Genomic DNA, 17,055 nt, shown 5'->3' on the forward strand with positions numbered 1-17,055 from the left:
ACTCCTTTGTAGGTGACTGTCCCCTTATCTCTTGCTGCTTCTAGGATTCTCTCCTTCATTTGAATCTTGGCTAATGTAATGATGATGTACCTTGGTGTGTTTCTTCTTGGGTCCACCTTCTTTGGGACTCTCTGAGCTTCCTGGATTTCCTGGAAGTCTATTTGCCTTTGCCAGATTGGGGAAGTTCTCCTTTATTATTTGTCAAAATAAGTTTTCCACTCGTGGCTGTTCCTGTTCACCTTCTGGTACCCCTATAATTCGGATGTTGGTACATTTAAAGATGTCCTGAAGGTTCCTCAGCCTCTCCTCATTTTTTTGAATTCTTGTTTCTTCATCCTATTCTGTTTGGTCATTTTTTCCTCTTTCTGGTCCACTCCATTGATTTGAGTCCCAGTTTCCTTTCCATTACTATTGGTTTCCTGTGCATTTCCATTCATTTCAATTAGTTTAGCCTTCATATGTTCCTCTAATTTGTGACTAAAATCAACCAGTTCTATGAGCATCCTGATCACCAGTGTTTTGAACTGTGCATCTGAAAGTTTGGCTATTTCTTCATCGCTTAGATTTATTGGCTCTGGGGCTCTGAGTTGTTCTTGAGCCATGTTTTGATCTGTTCGTGCCTGTTAGGTATGAGGAGGGAAGCCTTAGTTTTTCACTAGGGTGAGGCCACCCAGGTGTCTGGTTTGTGACACTGTAGGTGGAGGCAGGGTCAGAGAGGGACAGTGGCGGTCTCCTCTGCTGCTTCCTGCCACTGGGGCCTGCACGGTCTGTCTCACTGCTCCCTCTTTCACCGGTTTATCTGCACGCAAATGTGGTCAGCCCTCAGTGAGTCCGCTGACCCGCACCCTCAGTGAGTCCACCACCTTGTGCCCTCAGTGGGTCCGCCTGCTTCTCCACACCTGGGATCCGTCTACGGCTGCCGGTGTGCCTGGGTCGCGCGCCAGGATCAGTCTGGTGGATCTTTCCTGCCCGACCCTGCTCTGCTGTTGGCTCTACCCCTCTTAGTGGTTTGGCTGAAGGGTTCGTTGTTGTCAGACTTCCCTGAAGTTCAATTTTCTGTGGTTTTGGCTGCATTTTTGTTGCTAAAACTTTGTTGTTTTTAAACTTGGTTGTGGGAGGAGGCACAGTGCTTCCACCTACACCTCCATCTTGGCGGAAGTCTCAGATTTTTACTTTTAATGTTGGTGTTTACAAGTATAAATTTTGCTCTTGGACCTGTTTCTGCTCCATCCCGCAGGTTTGGTTTGTTGTATGGATTTTTTTTTTAGTTTTTTTTTTTCGTGTGTGTGCATGTGTGATTTTTTCCCTCTGGTCCATTGGTTGTTTAGTAGTATATTGTTTAATAGATACATGTTAGTGACTTTCTAGTTTTATTTCTGTTACTGATTTGTAGTTTGATTCCACTGTCATCAGAAAATATGGTATATTTTGTATTAGTTAAGCCTTTTAAATCTATTAAAACTTGTTTTGTGGCTTAACGTGGTCTATCTTAGAGAGAATGGATATTTTGCTGTTCTTGGATGGAGTGTTCAATACAGAGATGGGGAAAAGTAGGTTTACAGTTGCAATACAAATAAAGAATACAACAATTAAGAAACAATGATACAAGAATGAACTGTGTTTTGCATACTTACAACTGTAAATCTACTTTTGTCCCCACCTGTATATGTCTATTAAGTCTAATTGGTTACGGTGTTGTTCAGTTCGATTTCCATGTTGATCTTTTGTCTAGTTCTACCCATTATTGAAAGTGGTGCAGTGACATCTCCAGCTATTTTTGTAGAACTATTTCTCTCTTCAATTGAATTGTCAATTTTTGTTTCATATATATCTGGGGCTTTGTTTTTAGGTGTGTATATGTTTATAATTGTTTTAGCTTTTTGGTGCAGTGAACCTTTTATCAATATATAATATCCTTCTTTGTCTCATGTAACCTTGTTTTAAAGTTTAAGTCTCTGTTGTTTGACAGTAGTATAGCCACCCTGGCTCTCCTGGTTACTTTTTGCAGGGACTTTGTTTTCTCATGCTTTTCCTTTTAAGCGCCTTGTCTTTGCATCCAAAGCGAGATCTGTTATGAATAGTATATAAATGCTATATACTAGCATGTTTCTTTAATTCAGTCAGCTAATTTCTGTCTTTTCGTACGTTTGGTTTACATTTAAAGTTTATATATATGTGTATATGTATGTATATATATAACGTACCATTCGATTCTTTTTTTTTCCCCTTTTCTGTATTTTTTAAAAGTTATTTTATTTGTTGTTATCTTGGAGATACAATTAACAGACCTTAAAAAAACCTAGTTTGACAACCAACTTAATTTCAATTATATACAAACACTGTTCTTACACAGTTTAGTGTATTCCTGCCTAAAGATGAGGTTATCATATTTTATGGAAATTACTAAATTTTATTACCAGATTTAGAGGTCTATTAATAGTGGTCCAGTGGGCCATTGGAATACATAAGATTTCACAGGTTAATGTATTCTAATTGCTGAATTGCTTCTCTTACAGGGTGTTGACTCTGGGAGGAGGGCTGCCTTATTTGGAGCACCTCAATCTCTCTGGTTGTCTCACCGTAACTGGTGCAGGCCTGCAGGATTTGGTTTCAGCATGCCCTTCTCTAAATGATGAATACTTTTACTACTGTGACAACATTAACGGTAATGCCTTTCAACAATGAGAGTTTTGAAGGAATCGACTTTAAAAATTTTAACAGTTCGGCTTGTTCTTAGGGTTTTTATTTAGTTTTCTAGATTTCCAGTTACCAAACTACTTTATTTTTAGATTTAGCCCTTTATATTTTCTAAAGGTAATTTTTAATGGATGTTTCAAGTATTCATTCTGCCAGATTTTTGAGATATAGTTTATCTCAAATAGTTTAGTCATTCTATAATGGCAAGTTATCGTAGAAATACTTACATTCTTACTAAGTTCTGGGAAATTCCTCCAGAATGATATAGCAGTCACTCACAATGTAGATGTATTGCTGTTCTAGATGTACTGATTTCTTAGGCAAGAGAGATTCAGTTTTCTAATAGGACAAGTTGGAAAAATGCAGTGGAGAAGAGAGGACTTGGTAACATGGTCTCCTCAGGGACCTTGGGTCTGCTGCCAGAGCAGTCGTGGGAAATCGAGGAGGGTAGCAGCGGCTCAGGTGCTCCAGGCATGACTCAGAAAGTCTTAACAGTGTTCCGAAGATTGATTCCTGAACCTAACTTTTAACAGTCATCAGATAAACATCTTGTTTTTTAACCTATCCCTACCCTCTAATGGGCTTGCTCCACATGCTTTTGCAAAGTATATTCAGTGCCCTTTTGAGCATTGATATTCACTGGTAGAGACTAAAATTCCCAGAAGCATGAAAAGCTGCTGTCAGTCATTAGTAAGCAAGTCAACTTTCTCTATTTATAACTGGGAAAAACATTTAGATGGTTCAGATTCTGCTACACACCTGTCTTTTTATGCCATATACTGTTGCCTTTGAGCCTGATTCATCTTAAGATGACAGTAAGATCAACTGAATTTTTCTCATGCAGAACAGTGGACAGGAAGACTGGAGGAGTGGCCTCTTCTTTGATGGCTTACCAGTAGGCAGAGAAGTTAGCATATCTGCTATTTCTCAGAGATTGGATTTTTACTAGCATATATATAAAGAGACAGAAGATAGTAGCTGGCTCTCTTGTTTCTGGAATCATACTGGTGATGCAGGAGATGGCCTTTCACGTCTTGCAATAGCAACACTAAGTTGGAACATTTCTTGCAATTGTTACCTTTAATGTAAATGAAGGAATGCTGAAATGAATGTCTAAAATTTTAGTTGCAACCTGCTAAGTGTACAAAAACAGAGTATGATTGCTGTAGTGAGGGACTTGCTGCTCGTATGGATGCAGGGAATTTGAGAAGGGAGAGTTTTTTAAATGTACAGCTCTGTCATTGTAGGTGTGGTTTTACTTCCTAAGGCTTATTGGCCATATTGTGAAAACCAACCAGTAAGCAATTGTTTTTACAAGAAAAACATAGGTGTGTTGTACTTGAATTGTCCAAAATGATTTCAACATAAGTTATGCTGTGGGAATATATCTCACAACCTAATTTGTTCTATTTATTTTTGGGTATATTGATTGATGTTATAGAGTGGGAGAGATTGGTCTCGTTTCATTTTTATGATCTGCCTACTTGTTTTAACTGTATACTTTTTAAAACTTTTAAAAATAATTTACATGATGGGATAAAGTTAAATACTTAAAATCTTTTGCATTTTAAAATCCTAAAGTTAAAATCTAAGTTAAAATCTTTACTTTGTTAGGATTTTAGAGTTCCCTTTCATCGTAACTGGTTTTGAATATAAAATTTTAGAGTGTTCTAGAGGAGCTGCTACATTCCTTGTGTTGAATTTTAGGGTTTTTGATAAGTGAGTGGTAATTTTTAATAAATGAATTTTAATGAATCTGACTTTGAAAGATGTAGAAGGAAATTGACAGTGCTTGTATGATCCAATATTAAGTCTCATTTTACAGCTGCTTAAAGCATCATGTGGGGGAAATGGAAGTCCTGTAAAGTTTATAGGGTGACTTATGTTAATTTGCATTCCAGAGTTCCATCCAGTTGTTCTAATATAATCTCTTCCTTAAAAAGACATGGACAACCTAGAAAGTGTTAGAATAAAGTTGTGTTACATATGTTTCAAGATGACACGATTGATCAGCATCTTTCACTATAGCTCAGCTTGTACAGTAGTCAGTGACTGCTTGGCTGGCCCTTCTAATTATTATCCTCATTATTTTTGAAAGTAGTTAATCTTCTTTATATAAGGTCTTAGAATAATAAGGAGCATACTTAGATGACAAATTATGTTTTAAATATTTGAGAGTTAACATTTAACTAAAAATGCATTTTGTCAAAAGAAAATTTATATAGTTAACTACCAGGTTACTAATTAAAAGAAGTAAATACTGATGAACAGTATTCATTATGTAAATATTAAGTGATAAGCAGCAGAGTGATCTGTTTCCTAAGCACTAGCAGAGATTTTGCAGAAGATGATTTAGTAATCAAATACAGTATTGAAACAATACCTACTGTGAGGAAGACACTGTACTAAACATTGATAGAAAATGCCATTTTCGAGTTTCCTGAGTGATTCTTCATAAATTTAAGTTTGTTATTTAATTGGTAAGTTGTGATTTAAATATAAAAGAAGGCTTCTTAGCCATAATATTTTAAAAATATCATTTAAGAAGTGTTAAATGGAATTGCATAGTTTTAGAGCTCTTAACTACATTTAAACAATGATAGCAAATACACTTTTTGTATTGATTTGCATTTCAATATATGTATAATTTATGAATTAAGATAGATTAGCTCAGATTTGGAGGTGACAGTCTCAGATGATTTGCTCTCTTATGTTTCTAATTTAAGTTAAAGAGGAATTAAAGGTAAGTGAAGGTAAGTGCAGATACACAGCGTAAGTAAGATTTTCAATATCAAGGAAAAACATTCAACGATGAGAATTTGGGTAAATAACTGCAGCTGACATACATGTCTCAGTCGAGTTTTTTTCCAATGCTGCCTTACTTTTTCTGTTGTCCATTTACTCCCTTTTCTGAACAGTCTTTCCAAGGTGCTTAAAGGTCTTACTGCTAACTTTGCATAAGGTTTCTAGGCTTCGAAAATTGTAATTCTCCCATTTTCCACAACATGAGACTAATCCAAGTAAAGACAGTGTCTTCACTTTTGCTTGCCCCAGACCTTCAGCAGCACACAATCCCTTCACTGGGCGGCATCACTTTGTTGGGTTATTAGAATCAGACACCTGCTCTGTCATTGACCTTAGGATGAGATTGTGGTTACTATCACAGTTATTAAGTATCCATAGGCTTCTGCTTTCACATTTAAAAGCACTGACATATTAATTCCCTGTTTCCTCTGATCACTTAGAATCCCATGGAGATGGAGGTATTCTAGAGACTCTTCGAGGTGGGGGACACATGTTTACATCAGTGTGAGCTAGAACTTTGTTTCATGATAAGAAGCTGACAGCAGGACTGGTGACTGCCTACCTGATGTAGGGCACACATTTTTCTTTCACCATTATTCCTGCTGCAGTCCCTGAGCCTTTGAGAGTGAAGAGGGACCAAGGTGGCCAGTGTGGAGACTGAGGATGCCGGGCTCCTGTCTTTTGGGGTGGATGGTGAAAGGCTGTGCGGTGTTTGGAAAGATAAGGATCTTTAGAATAGCCTCCTTAGTCCAGTTGGCTCTGTTGAAGGCTCCCTTTCATTTTCTTCCATCAAAACCATTACCTTGATTTTTATTGCTTTCAGTCATTGTTTATGATTTTTTCTTCTAGGTCACTGTTGAATTCCCTAAAAAGACATTTTGAAGCATTTTAGGGAGTTTTAATTTGTATAATTATACAAAGTCTCTGTTTCCTTCCTCTTATTTCTTCCTTAAAAATTTGGAATAGAATTACATACTGAGAAAATCATAATCAGATACATTTTTGCAAAAACCTCCAGTCGAAGCATTTGATCACTCACTGTCAGGGCAGGACCGTGGCGTGAAGCAGGGGGTTGGGGGTTGAAGAAAGGCGCTGGGTGGCGGGTGGGCACTGCAGCGACCAGAGTTGGGGGTGTTGAGGTGAGATGAGAGGGGGCAGCATGGAGAGGTGGGTGCTGGTGAAAACTGACAAGCTGAAAGTGCTTTGGGAGGGACAAGCAGGCCAGAGGTCGGCAGTGAGGGGAGGGTTCCAGTCCATGGGGTTTCCTATTGGGGCATTTCTGACAAGTACCCACTAGTGTGTACTGACGGATTTGATTTCAATTTTGATTAAGACGACTAACCTGTGTCTCATTTTAAGGGAAAGTAATCTTAACAAAAATGCTACTTTTTGAATTGCAAATATTTGAGAAACTCAATGGATCTGTTTAAAAATAGAACATTTAATTTTGGTTAAATAAAAATGGGCTTGTGGTAATTCAGTTTTATATTTGAAATAATTTGGGGCTTTCTATTGTGGAAAAATTGAAACACATAAACAGACTAACAGAATGAATGTTTGTGTATCATCAGCTTCAGCAATTACAAACCTGTGGCCAGTCTTCTTTCATATCCCATTGCCCATTACCATACCTGCTCTACATATGTTTGTGAAGTTCATTAGTTTCTCCTTAAGGATATATTATCATTTCTACAGTGAAATATATGAACATTATTCTTCATTGTGTACCCTAACAAATTTGCCCTTTGTATTTTGTATATGCCATTTCAGGGATGCAAGGAAAAGTTAAATTCTGGGGATACCATATTTTTCGGACCATAAGATGCACCTGCCCTCCCCCCCCACCATTTGGGAGGAATAATGTTTGTTAATGCTGCTGTTGAGTTCTGTTTACATTTACATTGATGACATATTATATTATTTATGTTATTAAATATTTTACCACATTTTTTGCTTCAAATTTTTTTTTCCTATTTTCCTCTAAATCTTAGGTGCGTCTTATGGTCCGAAAAACACGGTAAGTGTGTTCTGTGTGTTCAGATGGCATTAGCATAGTGGCCTTTTGTAGTGGATTGCTATTTTCAAAAACAAAACAAAACAAAACTAATTAAAAATGTTTCTGGTTGAGCTAGATGTCAGTCCAGACAGAGTACTGCTGTTTTTCAATTATAACCCATTTGACATAGTCTGTAATAAAATTACATTTCATGTACTTTTTTATGATTCTTGTATATCACAATTGCAGGTATTTTGGTTCTCATTGATGAGTAAAGAACTATTAAACTGTTCTTTATTTGTTCATGGTGCACATGTACTGAAAGGCTTCAATATTGTTAAAATATCCCTTTTCACATTTATCTGCCTTTATGAAAACAGATTCATTCAAAGTAATTATCATTTGAATATGGACCCTGATATCTCTTTTTTGACATTTTCTAATCCATAGCCATGTTCCCTAATGGTCTTTTATCTAGTGTCTGGGCAGCACAGCGTGACTGGGGTACAATGTCGCTTGTTCCACAAATGTTATTACTCTTCTTTGTAATTGAATCACATTTTTTGTTATGTTTTAGATATGTTTATTTAGTTAATTCTCATATACTGGAAGGTATATAATTCTGGAAGGTAATTTCACTTAACCCTACTATATGGTTTATTTTAGCTGCAGATGTTAGATAAAAATATGACAAACATGCTAAGCCTATATATATAGTTTTTTAAATTTTGAATATAATGTTTGTATATTAATTGCTCAATATTGGATACTTTAGCTGATCTATTACAGATAAGACTGTTTTTTCCTTAATTATATTTCTCAGAAGGATGTTCATAGTATAAGAAATGTGTTAAGTTACCCTGGCAGGCTTGTCTGTGGGTTATCTCCTTTTCTTCTTAGAGTTTTATTTTGTAAGAATGTTGCCAAAATATTATTTCCCTTTTTCTTTCATTCAGCTTTTGGACCATGAAAGATATGTTAAAGTCATGCTATTGGCAATTTTTGTGTCTGAATAATTTTTTACATGCTCATTGTGAGATTTTACTTCTGTGTTATAAATGCATTGCTGGTAAAAAAAGAAGTCAATGTTTTAAGTTCTTCCATAAGCAAGATTATTTTTGTGTGATTCCCTAGGAAGTTCCTCCTCTGACTCTTGTCTGTTTTCACACAGGTCCTCATGCAGACACCGCCAGCGGATGCCAGAACTTGCAGTGTGGTTTTCGAGCCTGCTGCCGCTCTGGCGAATGACCCTTGACTTCTGACTTTTGTCTACTTCATTTAGCTGAGCAGGCTTCCTTTCATGCACTTTACTTGTAGCACATTTCTTGTGTTAACCATCCCTTTTTTGAGTGTGACCTGTTTTGGCCCCATTCCTTTCAGCCTCAGAAATCTTAATTTACCAGTGAATTGTACAGTGTTGTTTCTCTTGCAAATCTTATTTTTGTTTTAGAAAGGGATTAGGTCTTTTCATAAGAATAAGGGTAGTTTTACCGGCTTTCTTTTAAATTGAATGCTTTGAAAATAATGTCACTAATGCCTTGCCGTTTAAAGCATTTTTTAGATTATTTGGAGTTTTAGTCAGTGGGGTCATTGGTTCTCTTTCTGTATAAACACTGCACCAGGCTTTGCAGGCCTTTTCAGACATACGCTGCTGAAGGTTTATTTTCAGAGACTACACATTTGGAAACTAGTCTCTTTTCCATAATGTTTCCTTTCTTTGAACAGTTCTCAGAGGGCCAATTCAACATACCCACATGTAAGATTCTTTACGACTGTAGAACAAATTGGCTTCTTGGTGGTAGCTCAGTGAGCTGGCAAAGCATCGGTTTATTTGTATTAGCTTCTAAGAACCCCCGGTTCTACCACTGTCCCTAAATTGTCAAATTTGAGAGGGGTTTTTAAAAATTCCACAATCATTTGAAGAAATGTATAAATAAAATCTACTTTGAGGACTTTACCAAGTAATTTCTTTTGTGTTTTGATTTTATTATAAATTTCAATGCAGGTTTAAATTTAGTGTGACATAGGAGTAAATATTTTAACTCCCATGAAATCATGACCCTGATAAGCAGTTGTAGACAGATACTTAATTTTGTTGAGCTGAATTGTCTGTTTGAAACTAATTGTGTGGTAGTCAGAATTTGAATTTGTAAGCTTATTTCCGTTGCTGTGTGAAGAGGATGGGAGTGGAGACCTCTAGTTCAGAAAGGTGCATGTTGAGTCGGTTACACACAACGCCGTGTGTGCTTTCATGTCATGAGAGAGAGTGGTCGGCGGCACGCCGTGGAAGTACATGCGTGGCTGTGGAAGAGGGAGTCGTCTTGCTGTTTGTCGTCCCAGCTATTGTTTGTTTGTTCTACAGGGGTAGGAGGAGTAGGAAAGGTACCAGGTAGAGGGAGGCGGCTTTCAGTTCAGGCTCAGAGAAAACTTTATCTTGGAGCTGCGTAAAGATGGAAAAAGAATCATCTGATGGGCATATAAGTAAGAATTCACACATGCTTATTCCACTAACATTTGAATTAAACACTCATAAGGGAAGCTCATCGGCTCTAAAGCGTGGACATCTAATGACTGAAATTTTACCTTTCTCCGAGGGCTCCCATTTTGATCCCATTCCTGCGAGCATGTGCAAAACGGATGATGGAGGCACCGAGCTCCCCGGCAGGGCAGCTGTCTGAGCAGACCGTCTTACGTTTTGAGTTGGTAGCTGCTAAGCTTAAGCAGTCACGTCTTTTGTGGCACCGCTGTGTGTTGTCTCGTCCTTTAGAGTCTGGCCTAAGCACAAAGTGAGAAACGGTTGCTTGGTTCCTTTAGAAAACTTGAAAGGAAATCTGAGCGTATTGAATAGTTTCGGGGTCAGAAGTTTTATTTTGTAAGATTGACTCTTGCAGTTATTGTATTTTTACCTCTCTACTTGTTTAGTAAAGTTTGTTTGAAAAGTTGACGTAAGGTACTATTTCAGGAAAACAAACTACAAGAATTTTTCTGTGGCGAGTGCCATCCAGTCCTATACTTCATCTTACTATCAGTAGTTACATGAACTCCTTGGTAAAAATTACTCATCGATAATCATGCCCTGGGTCATCCAGGGAGGACTAAAGTTTATCTCCCATGTAACCAGAAAACGGCATCATATTTTGGGTGTAAAATTTTGATAATACTTATATGAAAAATAATAAATGGTGTTTCAGGACTTGGCTCTAACTGTATCCTTTTAAGTTAATTAATTTGAGCAGCTAATTTCCCCAGGGGTTCAGGTAATTGAGGTGCCTCCCTTTTGCTTTGTCCTGTGCCGCTTAATGTTAGCAAACCATTAAATAGGACTTGGCTGGCTGGAGCCAAACTGACTTCAGTGTCACACTTGTCACGTGGGAACGTCTTCTGCTGTCCACCTTCCCACCAACTGCATGGGGAGACGGCAGAGTCTGCATTTAATTTTTGTGCATTATCTCTTTCACTATTGAAGAGAGAGTTATATTTAATGGTACATTACATATACTTGGTTTACATTTATCTTTTGCGATTGATTTCATTAATTATTGAAACTGTTCATTCTTAGAATAAAAGGTAACAGATAATGTAAGGGCCTGTGGTTGCTAACAAATGTCAGGTGTTTGATGCTGGGCAGTGTCCTACATGTAGTTGACCTTGAACACCTTGGGTTTCAACTGTGTGGTTCCATGTATAGGTGCACTTTATTCAATAAATACCTGTGTTTTGCACCCGCAGTTGGGGGCCTGTGGATGTGGAGGGCCAACTGTATACACTGATCTACACCATTTCACATCGGGGACTTGAACATCCATGGATTTGGGTATTCGGGAAGGGGGTCCTCAAACCAGCCCTCCCTGGATACTGAGGAATAACTAAGGTTTTGGGGAGTCAAAAGTTTTATGCAAACCTTTCTTGGGGGGTTGGTGCCTCAGCGCCTGTGTTAGAGGGTCAGCTGTACTTCATATGTACCAACTTGTTTAATTGTTACAATGTGATGATTCAGGTAGAGTAATTACCTACAGTCTTTAAATGGGGAAAATAAATTAACAGGTTAAGTAACCTGTCCACGAATTCCGAGCTCCTAAGGGGCAGAACTAGGCTTTCTCTAGAGTTCATGATCTTAACCAGTGTGCCACTCTGTTGCTACACTGGTGGGGACTGCTGAGGGTCAGTCCTCGAACTGTCGCTTAACAGTTCATAGTGAGGTATGTAAAAGCCACAGGAGCACTGAGCTAGAAGTGAAAGCTTTTCCTTAATTTGAGTCCTCTGTCCTTGTTTTAAGTGAGATCCTGTTCCAGGTGTATCAGTAGTTCTCAACTGGAGGTGAAGGATGTACTGGAATCCAGTGGGGGCTGCTGAGCACCGTACAATGCCCAGGAAAGCCCCCCAACAGCACCTACTTCCATGGCCCAGAATGTCAGCAGTGCTACGGCTGAGAACTCCTGCTTTATGTATTTCTGTTCTGTGTGTATCTTTCCGTGTCAACACATACATTTAAATCCTCTTGCCCTGGCTCCTGTGGCTCAGTGAATTGAGTGCTGGCCTGTGCACCAGAGGGTCCTGGCTGGTTCAGTTCCCAGTTGGGGCCCATGTCTGAGCTGTGGGCTGGATTCCTGGTTGGGGGCATTGGAGAGGCAAGCACATACCCATCTTCCTCCCTTCCTCTCTTTAAAAATAAATAGTCTTGAAAAATTAGGACTTTCCTCCTAATGTGTCTACATTAGGCCCAGCTTTAAAGAGTCAATTTGAAAAATAAATAAATCCTCTTCAGTGGCTTAGTATATTATCTGTTGTAGTCAGTTTGGGGGCTGCTACAACAGAATACCATAGCCTGAGTGGATTAAGCAACAGACATTTATTCCTCACAGTTCTGGAAGCTGGGAAGTCCATGGCCAAGGTGCTGGCCAGTCTGGTTTCCGGTGAGGGCTCTCGTTCTGGTTTGCTGATCTTTGCATCGCAGCCACACGTGGCCTAGAGAGAGGAAGCGAGCTCTCTCCTGTCTCTTCTGTGGGCACAGTCCCATCTTACGGGCTCTACTCTTGTGACCCAGTTACCTCTCAAAGGCCTCATCTCCAGATACCATTTACAAGGGCGTTGCAGTACCACTTCCACGTAGGAGTTTGGGGGTGGGGTACACAGAGTCTTTCAGTCCACAGCAGTGTCTTAATTTTTTAAACTACTTCCCTTTTGATGAAAAGTTAAATATATTCCCCTTCCCCCTAAAATGCTGTTACTTCAGTCACTGTGTATGTGTGTTTGTGTATGTGTGTACATGTGTGTACTTGCTTAGTATTTCTGTGGGATATGGTTTTATGATGTATTCAGCACTAAAAATGAACAATTTTACATTGCAAAGTTGTTCCTCCTTCAGAAAAGTAGTTTTGCTGGGTCTTAAAAGTGTGGTTGGCACTGTGCTGGGCAGGCAGAGAAGAAGGGCTTCCAAGTGGGAGGTGAGCAAGCACAAAGGCGGGTGCTGTGCAGCCAAGAGTGTCCGGAGGAACTGGGGGGGTCACCGGGTTTTCAAGTCAAAGTGGCAGAGGCAAGGCAGATTGCTAAATAAAAACATGTTTTTGCACAGTTTGAAAAATTTATTTACAAATACTTTGTGATACAATTGATCAATATCACTTAACAATATTCTCATACCCTAACTGTAGTTTTACCTGATAGAAAAAGTATACAAGGAAAACATTACCGGTTACGTATAAGGGAGGCAACGTAGATCCAAACGGACAGAACATTTTTGGGATATGGGTGGATATACACAGCTAAAGCAAATTCAACATTAGGAACATCTATGTTATGTACGCCGGTGCTGTATACAGCTTCAATTAAAGGCTTCAGTTCCGAATAGGGCATGTGAAGGGGAAATCCGGAGAACTGAAGGGAAAAAAAGACAAATTTTAATTCTTAATTCTTAATAGAAAGCCTTTCTGGATCTCAAAAGTTATTTAGTTCTGTTTTCTGTTCAGCTGTATGTTAGCAATACAGAAAGTGGAGTGAGGCTGAATGCCTTTTCTTGTCCTCCACTGCCGCGTGTTGAATTGGTGTGTGACACCGTTAGTCACCCTCCACTGTTCCCTCTTCTGACAGTCCCTGGTTTGCACAGTAACCCTGAGACTGTGGGGTCTAGATTAAGCCAATCACTGCATTCATTCTACACCCCTGGCCGGCCACAGTGATTATCTGCAGGGATGGACATGTGATCAAAGGAAGTCTCAGAGTGAGTTACTGGAAACTCGCTAGGGCTCAGCACTCAGCGCTCCCCCTGCTTTGGTCGTCCATGTGCGTATCCAGTGTTTGGGAGTCCTGCCTGGAACCGTTGGAGCCTTCTGGGACCGCGGGAAAAGCCAGCTTGCGGGGGACGCCATCACGTGGACAAGGGCTAGAGGTACTCCCCTCGGACTTTTACTTAGTAAGTCAGTAACTCATTTTTACTGGCTTTTGGAACTAGGTGTTCTGTCACTTGAGAACGTCCTGGCTGAAAACCTGACCTTAAAAGTTAAAGGGTATGTTTAAGTCAGTGACTAGAATCAAGTGTCCAGCTTCACACTGGCCACCAGTGTGTGCTGTCTTAGCTTGAGACTGCTGTCCAGGTTTAGCCACCTGCGGACACGCCACTCCCAGCAGTCAGTAGAGAGGGTATGTTGTCAATTAGTGAGAACTTTTCTTAGCAATGGAAAGTAATTAGTATAAATTGTGTCCTTTAAAAAAAACCTGATTGAGAATGGTTGGCTTCTCCTTTATGCACAACTGAGCCTAAGATGAGTTATCCAGATCATTTCATTTTACTTAATATTTGCAATGTACTTCATAAAAGTTATTTTTTCCATAGGATCATCTTATTAAAAATGGTTTTTCATTTTAAATAGGTATTTTGCTATTTAATAATATGTTAATTACTGAGACTTGAACTTAAACATTTTTTAAAATGTTCAGCCAAGGACACTTTTTCATTGCTTTTAGAGGGAGAAAGGGACAGAGGAACATCGGTGTGAGAGAGAAGCACCAGTTGGCTGTCCCCCGTCTGTGCTAGAACCTGGGATTGATCCTGCAGCCTTTCAGGTACCGACAGTGCTCCAAACGACTGAGCCACCCAGCCAGGGCAAGATTTGAACTTAATTTCATTGTTTAGGTTGTGCAACTTCATCCATATACTTTGTAGAGCAATGTAGGATTTTTTAAACTTACTTTTCAGTTACAGTCTACATTTAATACCATTCTGCACCAGCTGCAGATAGACGCACAGCAAAGTGGTCTGAAACCATGCATTTCACAGCGTGGTGCCCCTACCACCCAAGCACCCGCCTGGCCCATACCCTGTTGTTACTGCCCATATTGGCCACGCTGCAGTCTGTGTATCTGTGGCTGTTCTGCAGCTACCCATTTCTACTGCTTAATCCCTTTACCCTTTTCACCCAGCCCCCAACGACCCTCCCCTCTGACAGCTGTCAGTCTGTTCCCTGTATCTATGAATCCATTTTGTGCATTAGATTCTAAGTGAAATCATACGGTATTTGTCTTTCTCTGACTGGCTTATTTCACTTAGCATAATACCCTGTAGGTCCATCCATGTGGTTGCAAAGTTGATTTCCTTTTTTTTTTTAATGACCGAGTAGTATTTCATTGTGTAAATGTTACCACAGCTTTTTTCATTTACTGATGGGCCAGTGTAGGAGTTTTGATACCAAAAACACAGGAAGCCCACAGCCTCAGCCGAGGGCCATGGGTGCTTACCCGGCAGTCCCCCAGCTGTCTCAGCAGCTGGGCCCTGTGCCCGTCCTCCGCGTCCTCCCCTCGACCGGTTTCCAGCAGAGGCAGGAAGTGGCGCAGCGCGGAGGCGCAGTACCTGTTCCACCGGGTCAGGCGCCGTGGCCTCCAGTCCATGATTTTTTCTTTCAATATTTTTTCAATCCTATTTATAAAAAATAAACTCCGTTTTTCTTCCCTCCTCCCCTCACTCCCTCCCTTTCTTTCCTTATTTGACTTTTCCCTTACAGACAAAAACCCACTTTGTATGCAGTGGGGTTCAGGTGACTACATAACCACATTTTTCTTGGTGGTGGTGTCCCTTACTAGGCACAGTTGGTACTTAATACGGGTGAGTCCCTGAGGATTCAGAAATTAACACACGTGGTCTTTGCCCTTAAGGGTTGTATGTGGCTGGGGTGGGAAGTAGAACACCAATGAGTAGAAAGGACAGGGTAGGCCAAGGGCCATAACGGATGCTTGAAGTGGAACCAAGAGGGAGCTCTGAGTAATTGGGAGAGTAACTGGGTTAGCTAAACTCAATACTATCAGCCAAAGATCTAATGTCAAGTCCCTGGCTGGTGTGGCTCAGTGGGTTGAGCACCAGGCTAAGAACCAAAGGGTTGCTGGTTCGATGCCCAGTTGGGCGCTTGCCTGGGTTGTGGGCCAGGTCCCTGGTTAGGGGCATGTGAGAGGCAACTGGTCAGTACATTGATATTTCCCTCTCTTTCCATCTCTCTGAAAGTAAATAAGATCTTTTAAAAAAGACGTATTATCGGGAAATGTTCTATCATTTTGTTCACTGGTAACATACACAGACAAGTCAGACCCAGGCATCAAAGGTGGGATTTATGCTGAAAGCTTCAGATAGTCTCCGAATGCCACATATTGATGCATATTGATCTCTTCCTCTGTGCCTTCTGTTCATGAGGATTATGTCTCTGAATTGCCTTAGAACTGCCTTTAAAATACCTCTCATCATTGCAGCTAAAGTTCTGGTATCTTGCTTTATAGTTAATCTGACGGGTGTTGGGTCCAAAGGATGTGAAGTTCAAATGCAGAATGAAAGAAAAGAGCTACCCTTTATTCACTAGATACTGTGCTGATGCTTTTTATACATTTTTATTTAATCCTAATAACAACCCTATAATGTAGGGAATATTGTCCGTTTTTACTTCTAAGGGGACATTTTGAAATAGGATAAATGACTTGATGGTGGCAGGGGAGCTGGGATTTGAACCAAGGCCCTGCCAGTTCTAAAGCATCCTGTGCGTCCCTGCCCAGCACAGGTGTAGCCCCTTCTTTTTTGGCACATGACACGTGTCTTTGTGTTGGGCTTCAAGATGATCTGAGCAGGAATTGCCGTGCACGTCTCATCGGTATTGCAGAACTAGGTGATGTGAGTCTAATCAATATATCCTGAAGCTATTAGAGAATATTTTTGCTAGGTGGGGATCCCACGTAAAGTTTCCGTTGACATTGAGGTAAATTGGTGTGTCCTAGTGGTAGTGCCTTAGACCCGGCTACGTTAGTCTCCTGTGATGGACACGATGCTCTTCAGAGAACTAGATGCAGCAGAAGGGGCGTGCTGGCTGTAAATCATTCTGGTGGGGCTTGGAGCCTCCCCTGATACCTAAGTGCGTGGCCCTCTCTGAGCCTCAGTTTCCACATTTGTGAGACTGGCAGTGCAAGTTCTGTTTTGCAGGGTTGTAAGGATTATAGGGACTCAAGTAGGCACAAACCTTCCCTGTGTCTTAGGTTTATAAATTAGCCAAAGCTCAGTAAGCCACTAATTGGGCAAACAGGCATATGTA

At 40.1% G+C, this 17,055-nt stretch overlaps 2 protein-coding genes across 5 annotated transcripts in view; one reads left to right on the forward strand and one right to left on the reverse strand.

Annotated features, from left to right (window-relative positions):
- FBXL5 (F-box and leucine rich repeat protein 5) overlaps window positions 1-9,455 on the forward strand; it is a 38,243-nt gene extending 28,788 nt beyond the window's left edge. Inside the window, exons 10-11 of one of the 2 annotated variants that reach the window (XM_037126847.2) lie at window positions 2,517-2,665; window positions 8,670-9,455. In XM_037126847.2, coding sequence (XP_036982742.2) covers window positions 2,517-2,665; window positions 8,670-8,746 — 226 coding nt within the window. In that variant the 3' untranslated portion in view covers window positions 8,747-9,455. The remainder of the gene's footprint in view (window positions 1-2,516; window positions 2,666-8,669) is intronic. The other variant, XM_037126848.2, reaches the window with a different exon arrangement.
- A 3,615-nt stretch (window positions 9,456-13,070) lies between these two features.
- The window catches only part of CC2D2A (coiled-coil and C2 domain containing 2A), an 87,872-nt gene continuing 83,887 nt past the window's right edge, over window positions 13,071-17,055 (reverse strand). For all 3 annotated transcript variants that reach the window (XM_053672259.1, XM_053672260.1, XM_053672261.1), the window contains 2 exons: window positions 15,230-15,407; window positions 13,071-13,372 (listed from right to left, as the gene is read on the reverse strand). In XM_053672259.1, the coding sequence (XP_053528234.1) occupies window positions 13,184-13,372; window positions 15,230-15,407 (367 nt within the window). In that variant the 3' untranslated portion in view covers window positions 13,071-13,183. The remainder of the gene's footprint in view (window positions 13,373-15,229; window positions 15,408-17,055) is intronic.

This window comes from Artibeus jamaicensis, unplaced genomic scaffold (assembly GCF_021234435.1).
Source record: "Artibeus jamaicensis isolate MK-2021 breed Jamaican fruit bat unplaced genomic scaffold, CSHL_Jam_final contig_76, whole genome shotgun sequence".
Classification (NCBI taxonomy): Eukaryota; Metazoa; Chordata; class Mammalia; order Chiroptera; family Phyllostomidae; genus Artibeus; species Artibeus jamaicensis.